General features: G+C 35.9%; 2 protein-coding genes across 2 annotated transcripts in view; one reads left to right on the forward strand and one right to left on the reverse strand.

Moving 5' to 3' along the window:
- The first annotated feature begins 3678 nt into the window (after window positions 1-3678).
- The window catches only part of LOC136813205 (uncharacterized), a 33506-nt gene continuing 12982 nt past the window's right edge, over window positions 3679-24202 (forward strand). Inside the window, exons 1-9 of the mRNA XM_067069728.1 lie at window positions 3679-3864; window positions 4580-4656; window positions 5462-5647; window positions 6443-6642; window positions 7094-7194; window positions 8324-8646; window positions 10046-10237; window positions 11248-11300; window positions 12583-12665. Of these exons, the coding sequence (XP_066925829.1) occupies window positions 3733-3864; window positions 4580-4656; window positions 5462-5647; window positions 6443-6642; window positions 7094-7194; window positions 8324-8646; window positions 10046-10237; window positions 11248-11300; window positions 12583-12665 (1347 nt within the window). The 5' untranslated portion in view covers window positions 3679-3732. The remainder of the gene's footprint in view (window positions 3865-4579; window positions 4657-5461; window positions 5648-6442; window positions 6643-7093; window positions 7195-8323; window positions 8647-10045; window positions 10238-11247; window positions 11301-12582; window positions 12666-24202) is intronic.
- Window positions 13221-22522, reverse strand: LOC136813198 (uncharacterized). Its single transcript, XM_067069719.1, has 10 exons — window positions 22282-22522; window positions 21160-21271; window positions 20536-20734; window positions 19555-19713; window positions 18902-19003; window positions 18278-18542; window positions 17321-17423; window positions 16594-16780; window positions 15531-15773; window positions 13221-13810 (listed from the first exon to the last, which is right to left on the reverse strand). Exons 1-10 carry the CDS (start codon window positions 22500-22502, stop codon window positions 13221-13223), a joined length of 2181 nt encoding a protein of 726 aa, XP_066925820.1. The 5' UTR covers window positions 22503-22522.

Below are 24202 nucleotides of genomic sequence, written 5' to 3' on the forward strand. Positions count from 1 at the left end.
TGATATTCTTGGACTTGGACTTGGATATTCTTGGTCATGCGAGGTTAATATTTAATAGGTTAATTTTCGCGTGAACATCTAAAGGGCTACATACACTACACAATATATTGTCGGGCAATATATTGATGATATATTGCTAAATGTCGGCAATATATTGAAAAGGTGTCCGCAATATATTGTCAGCTCGATTTGCAATATTCCAACAATAAAGGGGGATTGTTTACATAAAGAAAATTCCTTGTTATAATAGAGTACCAGTTGTTTACTTCGTACATTACGGTCCGCAAACCATATTGTCGAATATTGTTCGTCAATATATTGTGTAGTCTAAGTAGCCCTTAAAACGTTTGGCTGGCCTCTACTTTCTCATTTGATTTCTTTCATTTTCCTGAGGCTTTTGGTTTAGGCTTCCTCCATAGTATAAGAAATCCGCAGCTGGAATGTTTACACCTTTGTCTTTTCAGTTAATTGATGTTCTATCTCTCTTTCGGAGCTCTATATAAGAACGTCTTCACAACTGGTTTTGATGTTAGATATCTTTGAATCTGGGCCCGATAGTACACTATGAACTAATTCTGGACATACCTTAAGGGAACTTGTTTTGGGGGGAACTAATTTTGACGAGCGGCAAAAATCCTGAAAATTTTTAATTTTGGTGAGAACTTATTTCGGCGATTGATGAATTTTTTTAATTTTGGCGGGAACTAATTTTGACGAATGACAGCGTAAATTTACCTTATTTAAAGCTTTTTTTGTGAACTCAAAGTTATTAAGGGAAAATACCAAAACATTTAATTTTGGCGAGTGAGCAAAATATTTAATTTTAGCGGGAACTAATTTTGGCGAATTTTGTTTCACAATCTTTCATATTTTTCAATTTCTCGGAACTATGTCACTTGACCTACCCTGAATACGCCTCTGGATTTTATAATGCAAATGTTTCATCAAGAGCATATCATTTATATCTAAAAAGCAGTAAGAAGTAATAATTAACGAAAGACCAATAAAATTTACCATTAAAGATGCTACATAATAGATTTCCTGGTATACAAAAGTAATCAAATACAACAGAAATCCAGATCTTATTATTCCAGCCGCGGTTTTCTTATACTATGCCTTTTGTTTCTTTCCATTGTTTCTTACTTGAACTTGCGTTTGAGAAATTAGTTTGTTTTGCTCGTTTTTTGATTATGTGATTAAATCTTAAACCACTCCCAAGAGGAATAGTAACGATTTTTATCTTTTGATATTAACAAAGGAAAAATTTAACAAAAAGTTAAAACAATAAGCTTCCAAACCAGGGTTTTATACCGGGTGCACCACAAAAAAGTTTCTCTCTTTAAAACTGATTTTTTCGAAATTTAAGAATTAAGAAGCAACCATTCCTATTCCATCAGAAAGAAGAAAGATAAACTTAAATTTTGATGGGTCATTTAATAAATTCGATTCCTTTGATCAAAAGTTATGCTCAATCGAATAAAAAAGTTACTTTCAGAAAGTGCCCGAAACGTTAAAAATCGACCTATTAGCATCTAATGAACCGAATTTAATAAATGACCCATCAAAATTTAAGTTCATCTTTCTTCTTTCCAATGGAATAGGAATGGTTCTTTTAAAAATTTTAGATTTCGGGAAAATTAATTTAAAGAGAGAAACTTTTTTGTGGCGCACCCGGTATACCGACTTTGATTCTACTTTAGTATTTTGTCTTCGCGTGCAGAACCTTACCTTATCTTGCCTTTCCTACTCAGTTAGTACTAAACATTTCATTATTTGAGATGTGAGCTCGTACCCTTTAAAGATGTTGAAAGGTAAAAGACTTACGTTTTTATATACCGTTATGGCAGTAGCGTAGGCTAAGGACGTTATTTTTTGACTTGTGGTGGAAGACCGAGTTAGAAAGGGTATCATACTTCGAGTCTAGACATTGGAAAACTTATTGACGTAAAGAATTTCGTACGCCCACCAAAAGAAATGATCGATTTGATTCTAGGACGCACTGTTGTTATGCTTGTTGCCAAGGTAACTCGCGCCTTGACTTGCCCGGTTCACATCTTCCCAATACAGAATTTTATTGGTATCAATCTCTACTTGATCTAATTAACTTTAGCATTAGATATATGTCTAACCGTTCGATATTTCATGGTAGGAATGCTACAATAACTGTTTTCTAGCTGTTAAAGACTGGTTTAAGTAAGGGTTGTCTTTTTTTCGGTTGGTCTTTGATCACTTAGACTTTCTTGGTTAATATGCTCTCTCTTTTTATTGTTATATCAATTGCTAGATCATTATTTAAACGACTGAATGACTGGACTGATTCCTTTTATGAAATGCTGTGATATGAGTACAGGCTAAGTAAGGAGATACCTTGGAGTTTTTACAAGATACTTCACTAATTGGTCATTTAAAGTGATAGAGATGACGCGTGCTTTAGAAAAAGTAATAAGATTCTTTTATTACATCTTAACGAGCAACCAAATCAAATAAGAGGTTGTAAAAACTCCAGCTTGTCCCTAAGTAAGAGCTCCATAGCTCTCTTTAAACTGAGATTTCTTTGCTTGCAATAAACTTGTTGGATGGCTACATTGATAGCGAGAATAAATATCTGTCGATATATTGGGCTCTTTCAGAAAATGTCCGTACATGGGGGGTGGAGGATATAGTGTCTAGGGGGTAGTGAAAAATCTACAAAACTTGCTTTGTTTGGGGGTCATTTTGCTCGGTTTGAGGTTTATTTTGAATGTCCAGGGGTTCAAATGATGCTTGTCCGGGGGGTCAGACCTGCTGTCCGGGGGTCAAAATTCACAATGTCAAATAAATGGTAAATGGTAAATTTCTAAAAAATGTTATATCTTCTACCCCCCCATATTTAGATTTTTTTTCTGGAAAACACTAGATGAAACTGAGGTTAAGCATACCAGGATAATCACGACGACGGACGAAAAATGTAATAGGCTAGTGAAAACACGAAATTTGATTGGTTGAAACTCACTAGACTGTTAAATTTTCGTTCGTCGTCGTGACTTTACCAATTTACTTAACTTCACTAAAGATTAGATAACACACCGAACTGTGGTATAATTTTTAGCCAGAAGAGACCTTGTCTGTACACAAACCCAGTATCTACGGCTTTCAAAATTAATTGCCGTAGAGCGTCTGTTGTCATTGTCTTTTTTCATTTGAGATTTTTCAAACCGACCGCTGCGATAGAGTGTCGGTGAGAGAGGAGAGATGATAAGAGAAGTGTTGCTATTCATAAATCATACTTCATCGCAGAGGTCTCTGTAATGGAATTTTTTTATCAAACAGACAATGCGGACAGAGCGTACGAAGTGCTATGAACACAGATCTATAAAGCCCGAAGGGCTAGATTTGCGGCTTTTATCGAAAAGTGAAGCCTAGTTTTGGAAGGATTTCCTACCAAAGTCACGTGACTAAAATATGCAATTTCACCGGTTTGAGAGATGTGAAATAGCGTTTGCCGCCTATTTTTTTTTATCTCGCGCTCCGAAAACAATTAAAATACTAGATCCTATCCATCGGCACGAAATTTAAAAAGTCAAATTTTTGCTTCACTTTTTTTTGCTGGAGAAAGCTTAAAGTTGCCTATCTAGCCCTTCGGGCTTTACAGATATCTGTGGCTACGAAGCGATAAACGTGAAATACAGTCTGAATCTATCTGAATGTATCTAACGAAGTCTTTTTAGGTTAAAACTCTCTATATTAGAAATAATGACAATACTAACGAAATCCTTGACCTGGGCGTGTCTCTTGGCGTTTTCAATAACGCTGACGTCTGCAGTTTTCACACCCATTTACCGCGGTGGTGCAGTAAAATTCTTGTGGAGAGGAAATCTGAATTACGTAAGTGAATTTTCATTATATATTGTGTCTCAGCCTTCAGACTACACTAATCTGGCTGAAGTTTTAGTCCAGAAAAGTCACCATTCAGTCTATCAAAAACCTTAAGTGGACTCTGGGCTATCTTGCAGATGCAGATTATTCTCGCTTTTAAAGGCTCTTACGAACTTCGAATACTGTCTTGATCACTAAATATGATCTACATATTCTAATCGCGAAGACAATATTATACAGACATTTCATTGATGTTGTATTTACGTTTTGATGTTGTTTAGGGATAACCAGAGATTCAAACTTTAGTTGACTTTCGCTAATTCGGACTTCTATCATTCGAATCTTTCTATAATTTGAACTAATTACCAGCATTACTGTCATAGAGAAAACTTCGTAAAATACTTTCTATAATTTCATAATTCGAATCTTTCAGTAATTCGAAAAAATTAGAGGTCCCCATTCGAGTTCGAATTAGCGAAATTCAATTGTATGGCTAAATTTCAGCATTCCCCGATTGCTAAAGAATAATAAAATTTGTTAAAGATTTCAGAAATACATGTTTTTTCTAAGCATATACAGGCTCAGTTTTTGGTACCTAAGTAAGCAATGGCTCTATTGTTTGAGAACAATAGAATGCTAATCATAATGCAAGCCTGGTATAGGGACGGACACTTGCTTATAAAAAAAACATGTAAGAACAAACTTTTCATTTTTTTCTCGACAGGAGATTATCCATTACACAATACAACCTGGGCACTTGCCGATTCCAGGGCACACTGATGGTGTGTTCGCTCAACCCGAGTAAGTAACTCGATTTTATTAACCATTTTCTGGGAAACAAGATGGAGTTTTTACAAGCTCTTATTTGATTTGGTTGGTCGTAATGAATACCAGTAATAAAACAATTTTGTTACTTTTTCTAAAGAACGCCACATTTTTATTACTTCAGATGACCAATTATTAAAGTATCTTCATAACTAACTTCATCTCATCGGCATTTTCTACTCATTATTTATGCTGTTGAATGCATCATTGTGTTCTATAACTAATATTGACGACTGGTAATGAATTTATTTTACATCGAAGGTTTCTTCTCAGCACACGACATTTTTAGAATGCCTCTAAAAAACAAACTAAGCAAATTTCCGCAAAAAATTCACACTATTGTTTTCGATACCGTCATTGAAAAGAATTTGCCTTGTAATTTCGTTACCAGTCCCTGACCGCGCTGCTAAGGGTTGACAAGTGTATTGTACATCTGAGTTCACTTAAGATAATTCTGGTATCACGTTTATCGTCCGTTACAGTAATAGTAAAGACGGGAAAGTATGGTGGTATGGCGTTATGGCGGTATAAGGGAAAAAAATCAGCGGGAAAGTTTCGAAGACTGGCAAACTCTACCGACTGCAAACTCTTTTCGGCAAAAAAATCTGTTTGTGAATTTTTTTCGGCTTTGGGCTCATTTCTTAGATAGTAATTTGTCTTAGACTGTAGCATAGTCTAATATCACACAAAAGCAGTGAAATAAAAAATGGTCCAAGTAGTTCTGTGGTGTCTATAATAATTCCATGGTGGTATAAATTGAAAAAATCTCCCTTTCTTCCAGATTTTTAATCCGGTATTACTCCAACGATTCGACGTCATTCGACGGGACGTACGACTTCACTCATCGTAATGTTTCTGTTGGAGGACAATCAGTAGATGAGCATTACCCTTGGATCGCATCTGCTATGAGGGTCACACAGGCTGCTAATCTCGTTACTGATGGAACAGATAGCTATAAATATTACGGGTAAGAAAGAAAATAAAATTTTTATTTTGTTCACGACATGACACACAAGGCTACTTAGACTATTATACTAGAAAACCATAATATGATCGGTGGAAATTCAATAGGAGGGCTTTCCCGAATACAATTTGATGATATGGTTTTCGGGCCGTAATGTATGAAGTAAAAAACAAGCCGGTCTCGCCGGTCATCCTTTTTGCTTGGAAAAAAGATTACGTCATAAAAATGTAGCACGCGCTCAAAAGAAAAGTTGAACACATTTCAACTGTTTTCAACCGTCACGTCAGATCGCGCCAATGGAGTTGCTTCATTTTTCTTTTGACTAATAGCGTGAAACCTTTGCTCAAAAAAGTGCAATCGAAGCGCGTGTAAGTTAAGACCGGCCTTTAGGAATTATGGGTAAGTAAGGAAATAAATTTTTCATTGTTGTTAATTACTACTTAGTTCTTTAACCGGAACATCTTCATCACGTTCATTCTCTTCTCTCCTAACCGTCTTTTTATAGAAGTGAGTCATCACTGAGTATAACCTACCAAGCCAAATGCAGAAACTCAAGTTCGCTTGTCAGTCCATCTAACCCCTATTACAAGCCTTAGAACACATCCAAATCACTAATTTTTGCAATACCTTCACCAGGTTTAGCCTACCAAGCCAAACACGGCAACTCGAATTCCCTTGTCAGGCCTTCTAACCTCTATTACAAGCCTTAGAACACATCCAAATCACTAATTTTTGCTACGCCACACTCTGAATCTCTAGATGCCTCTCTTACATGAAAATGACTTTTTCTACTTACAGTATATTCTTAAACGACACTGGCGCTATCGAGCCGTACCCGTTCGTGAACCCACCAGATGGACCTGTCTACTTGTTCACCAGGATGCATCAGAAGGTTAGAGAAGACACGTCAGAATACAACAGTTCGCCGGAGAGTTTATATGTTGTGGCACCGTACCACCATTTTGTTGCTGGATGTAATTACACGATCAATGTACCAAGTAAGCTTTTACAATTTTAGTTTTTTATAGAAGATTTCAATTTTAAAATCTGAGCAAAGGGGTGTTAACGCTGTAATTCTTGAGCCTTGGAATGGTAACTAAAAATTATTATTCGATTTTCGAGTGACTGTTTTTCTAAAACAAACAGATTCCGTGTTTGCACGGCCTAAAATGAAATACTGACTGAAGAGCAGGTAGGCTTCTGATCATCCTCTAACATAATAGCTGTACTTAGGAAAAAATAGGTACTGTGCTGGGTATATCCGGACGGTTAGGGTCGGATTTATGACCTGCTCAAGTCTCTGTAAGAGCGAAAACAACAAAAATTTAAAATTGTCTCTCTAAGGGACGTATTTAACCTTTTTGTGTATTTTTGAAAGGACAAATTTATGGCTAAGGTTTATGATAGGAGGTGTTAATTTTCTCCATATATTTTACCCTCGTTCTTCAGCAATGGACCAAGATATGGATTTTGTGAAGTGCCGTTTAGCTGAAACAGAAGAGGAAGGAAAATCATTCGCTCCAAACATGTCCAATATCCACGTGACTAAGGTAAGGATTTTGTCAAAGGTTTCCTATCATTAGCGAGTTTATGTATTCGAGATAAATCGAAGGGGGCGCTATAAAGCAAAGTTGACAAAAACTTTGCTCGACGACGGTAAAAACACCAAAATACCGTCGTCTGTTTAGGTGAGCAAAGGCGACATAGAGCCGTACATCGACTATCGGTTTTGTTTTGTATCATTTCACTTACCATCGCCCTCGATATCCTCCGATACATAAACTCGGTATTCAAGAAAAAGAGTTGTTATTTCACGTGAAACTAAGACTTATTGACAGTCTGTCAATTGCTTTCATAAGGTCCACGGCTAGCCGGATCGACTATCTGTCAACTGAAGAGAACACTTTTTAAGAGCAGGGATTCGAACCGAAAACACTGACACTGGCACCTTGACCGTTCGGTCATCAAATAGAATGATATACCCCCTTCTGTTGGTAGAGAGTGTAGTTTCAAGTTGTTTTCAACGCTATCAAATTTATATTTTTTACCAAACCACAACTTTTTGGAAATGGATATTTCAAAATTTAAAAAGGTGTTTATTTGAGGAAAACCGGTCTAATCATTATCCGATTTCATCTTTTCTATTGGGCTTTTCCAGGAAAAGATTGAATTTACCCCCAGACATTGTGAATTTTGACCCCCGGGCAGCAGGTCTGACCATTGAGTTTAAAGCCCGAAGGGCTAGAGTTCAATCTCTAACCTTTCTCAGGCAAAAAAAAGTGAAGCCTTAAAAAATGCGCCGTATTTTTGACGACAGATTGAATCTACCAATTCCTTTGTTTACGATTGATATTTTTTTCGAAATTAAGCGGTAAATTTTAGTTTCAATCTGTCATTTGTGTAAAAACCAGGCGGGTCGCTCAAGGCCGCGCAACTTTGGTAGGATTTGTTGGCTTCAAATCCTACCAAGGAGATTGATTTCTAGCCCTTCGGGCTTATACTTCATTGGGTCTGACCCCCGGACAAGCATCAGTTGACCACCTCAAACCGAGAAAAATTACCCCCATACAAAGCAAATTTACCTTCCGGACAAGGCAAATTAGATTTTTCGGACACTATATCCTCCACCCCCCCCATGTACGGACATTTTCTGGAAGAGCCCATTTTACATTATTTCAGGATTGTCAACTCCTGATCAACACATTTGGTTTACAAAACGGAACATATTCCATAGCTCTTCTCCTTGAAGACTACACAGATCTAAATGATTTAAATTCAACTTTGAGTTATGCATCAGTTCAATTCTTATACACCATTTCAACACCACCGGTCACCGGAAACGCATGCTATAAACCGATCATTCCAACGGCTTTCGTACAAGAGGAAAACGAGATAAATTGTGAAAAACCAGACTTAGTATCTTTATTTGACGCATTTTTTTCCAAACCTACTGCTTTGCTGAATCAGACGATTGTAGCTTTGGCTCTTGAGAGTGACCCAATGTAAGTTTACGTAACCTTATACCACTTAACTTTTAGCGACCGTAGTGCAGTGGTAGAGCATCAGGCTACGGTTCGCAAGGTTGTGGGTTAAATCCCCAGCCGGGTCATGTCAAAGATTCCCAAAATGGTACTTGCTAAAGCCTCTCTGATTGATGCTCAGTAATTAAGAGAAGGATCAAAGGTAAGTGGAGTAATCCAGGGAGAAAGATATTGCGCCCTTCCGCCCTAGCTTTGGATAGATAGCTATCGAAAGAGGAGCCTTTGGGTCGCCTCCGACTGCGGTCCACAGACTTACTTACTTTACTGAGCTTTATATAAACCTTGGAGGCGGTTTCTCAATCCCGATCAACCAAAATACTTTGATCGGAGTTTTTTTGAAAAGTGGTACCCGCGTCGAGAGCGCTAGATCTACTTCCTTTGGTCACAAGTCATGCAGTTTTTAGAATTCCGAGCCTCGTGTGCCGGACCCTTTGCTAAGCCTAGTCTGAGCTCTACATAGGGCTGAACTGGTTCCCAAAAATTTCCAAATTTTCAACATACAATTTCGTGAATCAGCGTTTTTAAAAACTTTAGAGGGAATTTAATTTTCAAATCAGCCATTACCTATTTCTGATATCGAGAACAAGTGCCTTGCTCCTTAAAATGTATTTTCAAGTCTTCCTTTAGTAGTTCGAGTTTTTTCATATCAAACAAAGTGTTTGGTTTTTATGATTCTTTCTTTTTTTTGAGTGTGATTATTTACGTGGGTCCCGTGCCCTCGTGGGTTCGTGCCCCCGTGGGTCCAAAAAAAAAACCCGTGGGTCCAAAAAAAAAACCCGTGGGTTCGAAAAAAAAACCCGTGGGTCCAAAAAAAAAACCCGTGGGTCCGAAAAGAAAACCCGTGGGTCCAAAAAAAAAAACCCGTGGGTCTAAAAAAAAACCCGTGGGTCCTAAAAAAAAACCCGAAAAAAAGATCCAACTTCGTGGATTTCATTGGTTGGTTTGGTTCCGGAAAAATAAATGTCTCGAAACATTCTATTGTTTGCTTGTGTGTTTTAAACTGCGGGTCGGTTTTAGATATTGTCTGCGGGAGACTGAGTTTTCGAAAGTCTTTTTCTCGAGTTCAAGGTAGGACAAAACAGTCGAATACCAACTCTTTCAATACCGCCAGAAAGAGAAAGTTTCCGGATTCTAGCAATTGACAAATGAGAAAGTTTGTTGCAGGGCGATTTCTCACTGTTGAAAAGACGAGGTTTTTTTTTTGGACCCACGGGTTTTTTTTTCGGACCCACGGGTTTTTTTTTTGGACCCACGGGTTTTTTTTTGGACCCACGGGGGCACGAACCCACGAGGGCACGGGACCCACGGGACCCACGAGGGCACGGGACCCACGTAAATAATCACACTCCTTTTTTTTTAGTGTCAGTTTCGAAGGTGTATTCAAGCAACTGATCTCGATCAACGGTAACATTACATCAAGTCCGAATTACGGAAATCTCCCTACGGCCCCGTCCGGCTATTTGTATTACATTGCGGAATACATCTGGTTTCCGAATACACAAGTGTCTTATGGTGAAAGTTCAATGTGCTTTGTTGCAATAGCTCAATCAGGGTAAGAGAACATCAACCAAACTAAAGATACCTTATCAGCCAAAACTTACTCGGCCCTAAGTGAGTATATTTTGGCTTGGTGACTAAAATCAGGGTCGACTAAAATTAAGGCCTACTAAAAATTTGGGCCAAATTAAAAGTTTATAATTAAGCTTTCCTATTTTCCAGTATTTTAAGCTTTCTCCTATCCTATCCATCTGCTTGTAAATTTAGAAATAGCCCAAATTTTTAGTCGGTCTTAATTATTAGTCGGGCCTTAGTGACTAAATTTTGGCGAGGTGACTAAAATTAGGGCCGACTAATAATTAAAAGGCCGACTAAGTTTTGACCGATAAGGTAAGCTTTTGTATGGGAAGAACATAAAATTTTGGGGAAGGTTCTACAATCATGGTTGAAATATAAAGCCTTATTTGAGCAAATTTGAGCTTTTAAATCCTGAGATACTAAGGTCCGAAGGTCCTAAGTCTTAAGTTTCATGTTAAAACTCTACCTTCTAACTGTAGTTTAACGCGCTTAAAAATCATCACACAATCTCGAAACGACGGTATGTGCCGCGCAAAATCTGTTTTTCAAAAACGTACCCTTACAGCGCAGTTCAATATAGCTGAAAAGGTGCCCTTTCAGTGCATTTACTCATGATTTACCCAACCCTTATAGTGCACTTTATTTTTCAGCTGTAAATCTGCGTGAAAAAAGAAGCTTGGGAAATTTCCTGTTTTAATTAAAGAAAAACTGAGAAAAATATAAGATATATAAATATAAAATATAAAGTAAAAACCTTTCTTTTTATCAATTATTTTGAATTTGTTTTAAAATTCGACCCTTGCAGTGCCATCTCACAGAAACACACCCTTACAGTGCATTTTGGGATGCTGAAAAACCCACCCTAAAGCGCGGCACATGACGTAGGCCAGATCATACGAGTGCCCCCCCCCCCCGGAACCGGGACCAGAAGTTTTATATAAGGGTACAACAACATAGGTTTGTGAAATAAATTATATTTCTTTACAGATTATCATCAGAGCAAGGGTGTGTTCAAAAACTATTGGAACAAGTCGAAGGAGGTAAGATGTGAGATTTTCTCGATTGATGTTAAATTAATTCTGCAAAGTATGACAGATAAAACCATTCATCAATCTAAACAGCTTCCAGAAAATTGTACCGAGTGGTTCAAATTTTGACGTACACACCCTTCTCACAGACCCGGTAGGATTTTTCAGCCAGTGGGGATAAAAATAATGGACTAAAACTCGATGGGGATCGATATTCCCATGTTTTTACGACTGGGTATTTCAATTCTTTTGTTTTCAAATTCAAGAATCCAGTGGGGATTAGAAAAATAGCATGATATTCTGCAGTGAGGATTGCCTTATTTGATTATTTTCACTGGGGACAAAATTAGAGCATAATTTTCCAACGGCGACGATATTTTGGCCAATTTTTGGGAAGGGGTCGCAGTGTGTCTGTGAGAAGGGGGTGTTGTAGAGTTATCAAATTTTGCATGATTGAATTTTAATTTTAGAGTACCCTAAAAAATATAATAAAATTTTTCAATAGGAAAATTTTCATAATAGTTATGAATTTTTATCATAAAAAGGTAAAAATAGAGTTTTTTGAACCACCCGTTATCTCAAAGGCAGAGGCAAAATTATATTGTTAATTTTAAACATTGTTTCTATCTTTCGAAAAATTAATAAATGAATTCTACGAAAAATCATTAAAAAGTTAGTAGAATAAAAACAACTAGCATAAAATGAAATAAAAATGTCAACAATGCACCTATCAACCCTACCCTCATGATTTCGAGTTTAGTCAACATCATTTTACATTACATGCATTACCGCAATGTCTTCGCCACACCATAGACCTAACAGCTGATTGGTTGTAAATGACGTATAATCAGTCAATACGTCATTTTCAACCAATCAGCTGTTGGATCCGTGATGTAATGTAAGAAGACATTGCAATGGTGCATATCATGAAAAACGCCAATGTCTGTATTTATGCATCCTTGAGTTTATTTGACGTGATTCAGCCCTGGTAAATTAAAATTTAATCCTCTTATAAGGAGCATTCTATTACCAGGCTTAATAAGTGTAATAGCTGTATTACCCTTCCAAAGATTAACTCGGTCAAAGGGTTAACCAAATAAAAAATGAAATTTGAAAGCCTGAGATTAAAATCGTCATATCTTCTTCAGAATATGTTTTTTCTTAAAAATATTTGGTGGTCTTACTACTAAGTACCATGGAAGGAATCTTTGAGCTAAGTTTTACTTTTTATCTGGTTATCTCGTTCCATTTTGACGGTAGCGTTAAAAGATGCATTAAATTACTTCTTCCTTAGATACTGATCTCATATTTACAAGTATTGACGTCACAAACAACACAAGATATTTCTACGAGTTCTCGTTCGATGTGAAAGCAACGGTAAGAATTTTTAGAGAAAACACCGGATGAATTCACCGAAAAAACTGTAAGCTGTTGAAAGATTTGACATCTTCTAAGGTCACAGTAACCAGTAACTTTTTCATGAATATTTTATTTAGGATAACTGTCTTAATCAGCGGTCAAAGCACCGTTTATTGTTTCTGCCGGTAAACGGACTTTCGATAAACAAATTAGACAGTTTCTTTAAATTTTGCGCAATTTTGATGCAAAAAAGCCTCTGTTTGTACTTGGATGAGACGAAAGAACTTTGCAAATTGCTAAATTTCTGAATCAACAGTAATTCGACTTTCACTAGTCAGATCTAGTCAGCTCAGCTCTATTCATGAAATGCACTATTACAATGTCTTCCACGAATGGAATAGCTGATTGGTTGCAGGTGACGTAAAATTAGTCAATACGTCACTTGCAACCAATCAGCTGTTGGGTCCGTGAAAGACATTACAATGGTGCATGGCATGAATTCAAGTGCTGAATTGAATACTCGACCAAAGAAACGAGGTCTGATTAATGTTGTTGCCTTACCAATAAAAAAAATCACTTTTCAATCGCATCTTTAAAAATTGCTGTCATCACCACTTCGTTAAAAGATTCTTTTGAAATTTCTTCATTTCCTTCCTCCATTTCATTGTTTACAATCACAGCTTCAATCTCTTGTGCTGAATCAGCATTCTCATCCTCTGATTGTTTCTCAATAACTATTTCTATTGTTTCCGTCCCTGAAGACCACAGTTCAACATTTTGCAAGTTTTCTTGTTTTAAACTTTCGTCTGATAAATTTTCACTGGAATCGAGTTTCTGTATATTTATATGTTGTATAATTTCGCTAACTCCAGGAGGCGAGTTTTCAATGTTTGTAGTATCAGCCTGTGTTTGATTCTCAGTTTCCAAGACAACAGCTTCGCTTTTGGATATTGTCGAAGTTTCGCTTTTGGATATTGTCGAAGTTTCGCTTTGATTGGTGAAAGATTCGCTTTGATTGGTTAGTATTTCGCTTTGACCGATTAATGTGTCGCTTTGGTTGGTGAAAGATTCGTTTTGATTGGACGGACATTTACAACGACAAGCATTTTGCAATGTTGCGTCTCGTGTTTCTTGTAATAATGTCAACATGCGTCTTTGAAATTCTGAAAAAGGTATTAAAACGAACATTTGTAATCACATGTTTTTCATAAGATCAAATCGCTCCCTTATTCGATGAAATTTAAAGTCCCCTGTCAACAAGAAACTCTCATAAACGACGTTCTACTATTCGATAGGCTCCCTTATTCGATGAAATTTAAAGTCACCGTCAACAAGAAACTCTTATAAACGACCCTCTACTATTCGATTCGCTCCCTGTCCTCATTCCCCTTAAAAATCGAATAAGAGAGCGTCAACTGTATATAAAAACGTAAGGTTCGTAGACTCTAAAACGCAAAATCAAGAAATCGCAAAACAAAACTCACAAACTGGTGAAGATAAGAACATTTTAAGAACATTTTAATAGGCTTCAAAAGAAAAGAACATCCAAAGGCTTAAAATAACTTGAACAGAGAACAATTTTCCTAAGAGAATGATGAACAGAAGCATAGTAACAACTCGCCTCGTATTAAAAAGTCTTATGATCTGTATGTACAAGAAAATAAGCTCTAGTTTAGACGGCCCATATTCTGCCCTGCTATTCCAATTGTTAAAATAGGCAAAAAATGGGCAGACAGTTAAAAGTTCAAATCTTTGCTTCAAAAAGATTGAAAGAAGACATTGCATTGACGTCAGAAGAAGGCAATATGTTTTTTATAAGTATAACGTTTATAAGAATATGAATGCTCAGATTTGCAGATTTCCTAAGCATAACATAAGCATATTTATTATATACCTGTAGGCAAAAACAGCCATTGAATAATTCCTGATATACCATGGCTATTATACCACGGTAGAATTTTTTTTTCAAATTTTGCTTTCAAAGTTTGATTTTTTTTGTCGCTCTTGTTGTATCAAAGAAACTCATTAAAATAAATCTATTGTCAATTTCATGAACAAATTTTATGATTCAAAGTAATTAAGAAAATCATTAAAAAAAAACAAAAAACATTCGAACGTTTCACTTAAAACACTCCCATAATCGAACGTTCGAATGTTATATTTTATTTTTAATGATTTTCTTAATTACTATTAACATAATTAATGTTTTGTTTTTGCCTTAGGTATATAATAAAGCATATATTCAATAGGTTTTCGTTGGTTATTGGATTTATTAACCCTCGGTGATGTATATTCAACTCGGCTTCGCCTCGTTGAATATTACATCACCTCGGGTTAATAAATCTAAATACCATATTTTTCATGTGGTGAAATTTTCTGTTCAAAAAAGTTTGGAAGTGATCAAGTAAAAAAAGACATTCCACGACTAGCCACATTCCACTTCTCCAAAAATCTAAACGCTTTTTGGATCGAATGTTAACAAAATTTCTGAGATTTTATAAAAATTGGGTTGGGTGAATCAAAATCATGATAATTCATAAGCATATAATAAGCATATGTATGCCTGGATGCTTTGAGAACTTAAGCATAGTTACACGAGCCTGACCAAGGGGCAGACACTTGCTTATAGAAAAACATGTAAATTGACTTTAAGCGGCTAACTTTCTGTCCACTTTAATTCAGAATTAGAAGAGACAGGGCCGTCTAATAGACCTTTTCATAAATTACGCCACGAACATCACTTGCCTCGTTTTGAAATTATTGTTGTAGTGATTAACTTCCAGTGGATTTTATTAAAACTACTTTCTATTTATAAAAAAGTCATTCAATGTCTCAAGGGACAATTTATGAAAAGGTCTATCAATAGCTTATTTTTAGACAAACCTCCTTGACTTAGCGGATATTTCAAATCCTCCAATCTCGCACCAAGGTTAAAGGGTTTCGAAGGCGTTGTTGCCGGATCTCCCACCAAGAGATACTTCGTTGTTTTCGCGGCGGAAGACCCTTGACTGGCGCCTTCTGACTGACGAGGTCTTTTTAACGGCGTTTTTGATATCGAGGACGCTGCGCTTTGGTTGACGTACGTGAAACCATCAGGTAAATCGAAGTTCTGATAAATGCTTTGCTCTAGAAAGAAGAATAAGTTAGGTTTGGATCAGTTTAAGTGTAGTTTTGATGGAAGTCATAATTTCTGCCCAAAATCTAGGGTTATCTTAAAAAATTTAAAAATCTAAAAATTTGTAGTATAGGCAAAAATCCAGGGGGTTGACTTTCCAAAAATTACCTCCTAAACAAAGGGGGTTAATTTTTTTCCAGTTCCGATATAAACACCTGCTAAAAATGTCAAAGCTTGGTGTATGCCGTTTTTTTGTATAAAAAAACTTTAAATCTATAGGAAATGTGATTCTTTACGAATTGCATACAAATACTCTACTTGCGATTCAAATTATTGGAAGTATTTTATACCAATTTCCAGCTGGAAGGATAGAAGAATTAGATCGGATTACAGAAACAGGGGTTCACATTATAGAAAGCTCGGGAAAAAATGTCGGGGGAAAGTGACGAGAATTTTGAGGGTGTGACGAAATTTTTGCACGACGAAATTTATTCCCGATATTTTATCACCCGACCAAAACTTTTGCCCGATTTTTTATCCCCAACCAAAAATTTTACTCGATTTTTTCCCCCAACCAAAATTAAAATCAAATTTTTTACGCCTTTATTAACCGAAATTAGTGCTTTAAACGTCGAATTACAATATCTATTTTCGAGCTTGTGAAGGACAATTTAGTCGGGTGGAAGTGACTAAATTATAAATTTGGTCGGGGGAAAGTGACGAATTTGAAATTTTGGTCGGGGAAAAGTGACGAAATTTTCCCCCGACTAACCAAAACCCCGACATTTTTTTCCCCGATAAGGTATAATGAATTTTCAAAGACGTTCTTACCTCCGCCAATCTTGGGAGCTCGACTTTTGATCTTATCAATCTTCTCTCGAGACATATCAACCCCTGTTTCAGCTCTCAGTAGTTTCCTGACCACCTCCGAATCACTGATAATACTGAACAACTCGAAAACTCTCTTCTCGAAAGTCGGTTTGGTTCGTTTGTGTGAAGGGTGTGCTTGGTAAATTTCCTGTGTTAAGAAAAAGAAAAAGTTATATATAAATAATAAAAACCAGCATTCTGTTGGGCACATGTTTTTCTAAATTATGCTGGAGAGGCTTGTAATCAAGTGCATGTGAAACTCGTAACCCAATTTTTCTTCACGTAAAATTGACGAACACGGAAAGGTAAAAAAGAAAGACTTTTTTTAAAAGACACCTTGCTTTTGTGGAGCATGGACTTTATGGGTATGATGAAAAGTTCAGCTTCAATTATTGCAAGATTGAAACATCTTTCGTCTGAGACAGGAAATAGATCTTTCACAGAAAATTAGCACATATTCTTAAAATTTTGGTGAATCATGCAGAGCTTTGAGACGGAAAAGACTCTTTATATACTTTTCAATGAGACAGAAATCCACCAGAGACGAAAGAACTTTTAAAACACTGTTTCCTCTAATGAACTATTTCTAGCCTGGGAAATGAGATAAACAACTCTTTCCTAAAAGTTCTGAAATTTTGGATAATTTTCCAACGTACCTATTGTAAGATTTCCTTAAAACCAATATTACCTTGCTTGTTTCGTGATTGTGTTCGAAACAAGTTTTAACAACTTCCAAGAAGTGTCCATCTTTCCCCGTGAGCGAAATTGACACAGGACAATTTTTCACTCTCCTGTAAGGTTAACAACCAAATGAATCAAAAAAGACTTTGTCCTGTACAGTACTTTAGAGCTGTAAAATAAAGACTAAGAAGTACAAAAATATCCGATCAAAGTTCTTCAACTAATATGCAATATTTACACCCCCGGATCCAAATGAATTAAAAACAAAGCTTGGTTGATCAGATGTTTATTCATTTCGGTCGGAAGGCTGGACAATATTTTTCATATTGGATGAGACTGCGTCCAAATAAATGGTTTTATCATCAGTTTATCGCTAAAATATTTCTCGTTTTCAAGCATAATTCCAATTTAAAGACCGTAAATCTGGTTTCTTGGTAGCTTTTTATTCAAAAGTCTTATTTTTATTTTGTGACGTAACGTCAAAAAGAAGATGCTCTCAATACCTTACTTTGCCCAGCTTATGGTGAAAGTCTTATAAACAGGGTATTTTTCAAGCACTTTCTAAGCACCGTTATTCGGTGGAAAAAAAAACTCAATTCTAAAAAAATACGAAAGTTAAATGGTGCAAAGTAGAGAAATCACTGAAACTTGAAGAAAAATCAATTAAGACGAGGATCAACACCATTCACCATTCACCACATTCCAAATAAAGGTTGTTTGTTTTTTCATAAGTTAAAATGACTATGTAGGATGCAAGAAAACACTTATTAAGGACGTTTAGAGGGCAAAAATTTTCTTCGTCACCCGGCCATGGTGGGCAACATTTAATTTATTCAGACCAAAACGGTGTTAGGGAAAAGTGCTTGGAAAATACCCTGTAATGAATACTTCGAATCCGATTCCGATTCAGATTCGAGAGAGTCAACTATAAATGTAATACGAAAAATTTAGAACCCGATCTTACTTCAATTTGGTTTTCGTTTTCCCGTCCTCGTGTGGCGCGAGATGCGAGCAACCAAACTTGACGTAGGCGTATTGTAACGTAGGATCGACGTTCCCTCTTCCCTCGCCACGGAAACTTTGACGGCCATCACGTACGTAGAATTTGGTATATATTTTCTCTTCGAGACGTCTCACAAGTTGTTGGACGAGTTTGAATGAGCGGAATTTGTTACCGATCTTGAAAGTATCGTAATCTACTTCGGCTGGTTCTGATTCAATGATGGTTCCTATTGATAGATTGATATGTTAACAATGAGAAAAAATAAGAAAACTTGATAAAGATCAAAATATCGTCAGAGAAAGAATAATGTGTTTTACGTTTTAATTTCTTGGTTTATACAATCTTTGGTTTTTCATATTTGACTTACAATAAGAAGAAATCTATAAGATGTAAGCACGAGAACTTTCCTTTACATTTCCATTTATATTAATTTTCCTTCAAAAATACACAATAGACCACCTAACAAAACTAAAGAAAATGTTAACCCGATAATTTTTGAGGTCGATTTGTGTTCCTAAGAAGAAAATATATACGAAAGGCATATATTTGGACCTTTGCTCCCATCCCCGAGCCAATTACAAATACCTGTTCCTTCTTCGGTAAATTCCAAGTCTCTTGTTTCTTCAGGGTTAAGAATAAGCTGTACAGCAGAACCAGATTTGTTCAAAGTAGCCAGAATTTGCATGTCTAATGGTAGAAAATAAACAAGATATTGAAAAATTTCATAGGATTACTAAAAATCTGATGATATTTGGAAAAAAATCATAATATTTGCCTCTCGCTAATTCGAACTTAATCAGAGAATCTTACTTGTTCAAATTACAGAGAGATTGGAATTATAGAAAATATCTTTAGAGTGTTTCTTCTTGACAGGGACTGGGAATGAGTAGAAAAATAAGAGTTGGATTAAGCGAGAGTCTACAGTACAAGAAATTCGACATTCTAACCTCTCTAATTTTCCTCTTTCTACCTTTCTTACAAAATGAGAAAAATTCAGATTTTCACTGAAAATCAATAAAAATTTCCACTATTAATTCACATAAAACTGAATCAATAGACCTAATCGGAGTTTTCTATTTTTCTGAAAAAGCAATGCATTGTGGGATTGTTTCAAGTGTATTACAATAGAAATCTCTTAGGAATTCCTCGAGGGAATTATATTGTAATACACTCGAAACAATCCCACAATGCATTGCTTTTGTAGAAAAATCAAAAACTCCGATAAGGTCTATACCAACCAATCGTATCTTCTGACTGTGATGACAGATTCTTCAAGGCTTCAATTGTCTCGGTGACTTCAGTTGAAGACCCATCTTCATTTGATGCAGTGTGTTTCAAAAGATATTCCGCCCTTTGTTGGGGAGTCATTTGAAGCCATTCCTCTCTCTTCTTCTGGCCTGAAGAGATGATAAACGAGAGCTAAAGATACCATTCTTAATGGTGTGGAATGGAGGCAAAAAGAATACAAATATTGTGAAAAGACTTTATAAAACGATCATTAGATGGTTTGGAGGAGACTGATGTGAGAATTTCAAATTCTAATTCGTGATATGCACCACTGCTATGTCTTCTGACATTACATCACGGACCCAACAGCTGATTGGTTGTAAGTGAAGTAAAATCAGTCGATACGTCACTTGCAACCAATCAGCTGTTGGATGCATAGACATTGCAATGGTGCAGATCATGAATAGAATTTTCAACGTCAGAAAAAAATTTTTCTCTCATTTTCGGAGATTAAAAATCGTTGTATCTTCACTTAAATTTTTTTAAAGAGATGAAAAGTAAAGCCTAAAAGGTCGTTTGATTTGAAGGGTATATAGAAGATTCATTTTGGTTTCCTGTTGGCCCAAAGCACTAGAAAAAGCGCATATTTATTGATATCTTGAGACGGGGAACAGGGCTAGATTGGGGAACTGGGTACTGCAATGGTTGATCGCGATCTGTGGTGGGAGGGTAATAGACCTTATCTGAGTTTTTGATTTTTCTAAAAAAGCAATGCATTGTGAGATTGATTCGAGTGTATTACAATAGAAATCTCTTAGGAATTCCTCGAGGGAACTCTATTGTAATACACTTGAAACAATCCCACAATGCATCGTTTTTTTAGAAAAATCAAAAACTCCGATAAGGTCTATTGGGTTATTCGGATCTAGGTTCTTTGGGACCTAGATAGAAGGATAATGATGAATGAAGATTAATTTTCTTATAAAAATCACCTTTTTCCTTTTCGCGTTTAACCCAATTAGCGAGATCACTTGCTCGGACCTTCTCTCCAGTTTCTTCTTCAACTTGTTTTATAAGTTCCTTTCGATCAGCTTTCATTTTGATAAGATTTGCAATTTTTGCTTTGTATTCTTCGGGTATGGTTTCCGATCGTCTCTTTAAAACTCTTGGTCTTGATTGTTCATATATTTCCTTTTTAAAGAAAGAAAAATGAAAAAGAATCTTTCAGTGAAAATTTTCTAAAATTGCTTCTTTTCCAAAGGTCTAAAGATTTCTTCTAAAGTATTTTTCGCGATCATAAAAATCGAGTCGTTATGTTAAGCTATCTCATTCTTTAGATTCGCAAAAGAGGGCAAAAAAAATGGCCAAAGTTTGTACGCCTAAGGGGCTGTTTATATGGAGGCAGGCTGTTCCAGCTAGGTAAACTGGGATGGATTTTCAAAGTTACGTCACAGTTTTTTACGAACCAAATGGCTAAAAATAGATGACATAACGTTCAAAAGTATATGAACAGCCTCTAAAGCACTTTCCCATCTCACTACTAAAAAGTAAAATTCCCTCAAAAGCCGTAAGGTTTTAACTTTTAAAATTAAAACTATGTTATCGAGTCAACTCACTTTGCTAATTTCGTGGTTATGTTCTAAAGCAGATCTAGTGACTTCTAGAAAATCTCCTTCATTCGTTGCGTGAATGTAAATAAATGCTGGACACTGCGTTTCCCTCAATGACCTGAAATCAACAAAGGAATCTTTTAAAAGAAGAAAAATTGAAATACAAATCCCAGGTACAAAAAAGAGTGTTCTTTTTCCATCAAGTATTTAAAGAGGAATTTATTTATTTTTCCCTCGATGACGTGAAGTTAACAAGGGAATCTTTAAAAAGAAGAAAATTGACATACAATCATCAAATACTCAATTATTTTAAGGGGAATTAATTTTCTCTTTTTCCCTCATTGACCTGAAATTAAGTGAATCTGAAGCTTTAAAAAGAAATTTTAAAGATATTTGATACGAAAAGGTTCACCAATCCAGTATCATATCATCTAAAATATAACATTTTTTGAAAATTTATTACCCTCCCCCCCAGACATTGTGACTTTTGACCCCCCGGACAACAGATTTTACCTCCTCCCCCCGACAAACATCAGTTGACCTCCAGGCATTCATAATTACCCCTAAACAGAGCAGTTTTGTCCCCAAACAAGGCAAAAACTTTAGATTTTTCAATACCCCCAGACAATATTCAATACTTTAACCGGATTAAATTTCGCGAGATTAAATTTCGCGAGTCAGAGTTTTGAAATATTTCGCGTGGATTTAATTTCGCGAATATGCCAGAAAACAGCTGAAAATAGCCATTTTTGCCATAAATGGAGACTTGGAACTAGTTTCTCCGCCAAAAATACAATTCTAAAAGTTTTGTGGTGGATTTAATTTCGCGAATCAGGAATTTCACGCGTGTTCGCGAGTTTTAATTTCGCGAGAATGGCAAAAATTCGCGAAATCGCGAAATTTAATCTCGCTAAAATTAATCCGATTAAAGTATATCCTCCACACCCTCCCACAAAAACTTTCTGGAAGAGCCCAATTCTTGTTATCTCCAATCTTATAGATTCCTAATGATTTTTGAATTTGTATTTTACCGGTTTTATTTCTGGGGGTTTCTACAGTAAAACATAACTCTTGCTATAGAGTAATCATTCTTACAACAAAATTAAAAAAAAAGAATGATATTCTTACACATAATTCCTAACTCCGGAACCTCTTCTTGTGAACCTTCCACCATAGACACAATTATATTTGCAATTGACGTATTTCAATTCTGGTTTAATGAATCGTTTAGTGCGTTGACATGTCTTACTGTCGGAAAGATAATATTGAGTATATGTTTCTTCACTGTAATGTTCCAACTGTTGTTGTAGTTCTTCAAACGATTCAAATTTATGACCAACAGTAAACATATTTTTTCATTTTCTCCCTGCTGAAAGAATAAAACATACACGTTTTTTTTTATATAAGGAACCTTAACTTTGCTCTGAGCCTGGAGTTCCTTATTTTTAGAGAGAATTTCAGTCTCAAAGTTCCTTATCGAGTTCCTTACTACATAGGAAATTTTGAACTTTTTGCCCCTTGAAAGATCAAAATTTGGTCAAATTAGTCCCAATAAGGTACATTATTTTCAAATCCACTTATTCTCAACCTGAGCAGTTCCTTAACAATTCCTTATTTTTTGGACCATTTTCAGCCTCGAGTTCCTTATAAACGTGTTCCTTATAAAATAAAAACGTGTAGTGGTCAAAGCAAGGTTTTTCGTCTTAGATGAATAATGAATGGGGCTTTTTTCGAGGGTGGGGTTGAAGACTTTTTCCTTCAATTTTTATATTTTGTTTTGTTGTTAATTCAATTATTTTTAATCATCATTAAATCATGGACTAATAACGCTTAGAAAATATTCTAGAAATTATTCTAGAAATTATTTTTGTATTTAGACTTTTTTGCTCCATTTTCTCTAGGAGTTCTATCTCCTGAAATAATTCTGCAAGATAATGAAAAATTCAAACATTTTTGTTATTTTGGTATAAATATAAAAACTGGACTTACTCTGGCCTATCTGAGAACAAGTTCTAAGAGTCTGGAAACACATGGAATTTTTTTTGTTTTTTTGAAGGGTGGAGTATGGATATTTTGGTGGTCAAGGGCGGGGTTGCTCTGAAAGGGCAGGGTTCAGAGTTTCTAGATTTAGGGCGGGGTTGGTGGCAAAGGGTGGGGAGCTGTTTTCGAGGGTGTGGTATCAACCCTGTAGGAAAGTATGCACTGAGACGTAACTCCGCCTGAGACAGAAGAACTTTCAACATGGTAAAACATAAATTGGAATTAATAAACGTACAGGCTGAAATAAACGTACAGCTGAGAAATCAGAGCTAAAATAAATAAACGTACAGGCTAAAATAAACATACAGGGAGAAATCTACCAATTTTTCAAAAGTAGAACATCCAGGTCGAAACGAGTTAAGTGTAGGTATATCTTCTACGTTCGAATTTACTCGTGTTCATTGGAAATCTCCCATAATACGTTGGAATGTAATTAACGGCCTTTCTACACATCTTACTTGAACAAAAAATAAAAAATTTTTTCCAGTATGAATCGGGCGATATTGGGTCAAAATAAATTAATGTACAGAAGGGAATAAACGTACTGGCGGGAACATTCTTCAAAATAAATAAACGTACGGGTCCTAATAAGGCGCTTACAGGCGGGAAAATTGACACAAAAAAAATAAACGTACATATACGTTTATTAGGCACCCGAGAGTAAGTAAAAATCAGTCTTGATCTTCAAACTGTTTCCAGAAATGATTTTATCTGAAAGTTGATAAGAAACCTAACTTTAAAAAAATGAAATAGACTGAGGTTTAAGCACCACAGGGAAAGTTGAAGTTATAATGACTAAGGAGGCGCAACCATGGTTTGTGCTGACGGGAGCACAATCCCCTGGATTATCCTAATAGGGTCCTGGTTTCTATCGGTAAAGAACTCTCAAAAGAATTAATTATGTTATTTCAAAAGTAATTTGTATTTACAAAGAAGTGAGAGCGCCATGGACCCTAGTATTGTAGGTCCTGTTGAGAATTCAATCGTTTAAAATTTAGCAATTTCCTTT

Source organism: Clytia hemisphaerica, unplaced genomic scaffold (genome assembly GCF_902728285.1).
Source record: "Clytia hemisphaerica strain Z4C2 unplaced genomic scaffold, Clytia hemisphaerica genome assembly, whole genome shotgun sequence".
Classification (NCBI taxonomy): Eukaryota; Metazoa; Cnidaria; class Hydrozoa; order Leptothecata; family Clytiidae; genus Clytia; species Clytia hemisphaerica.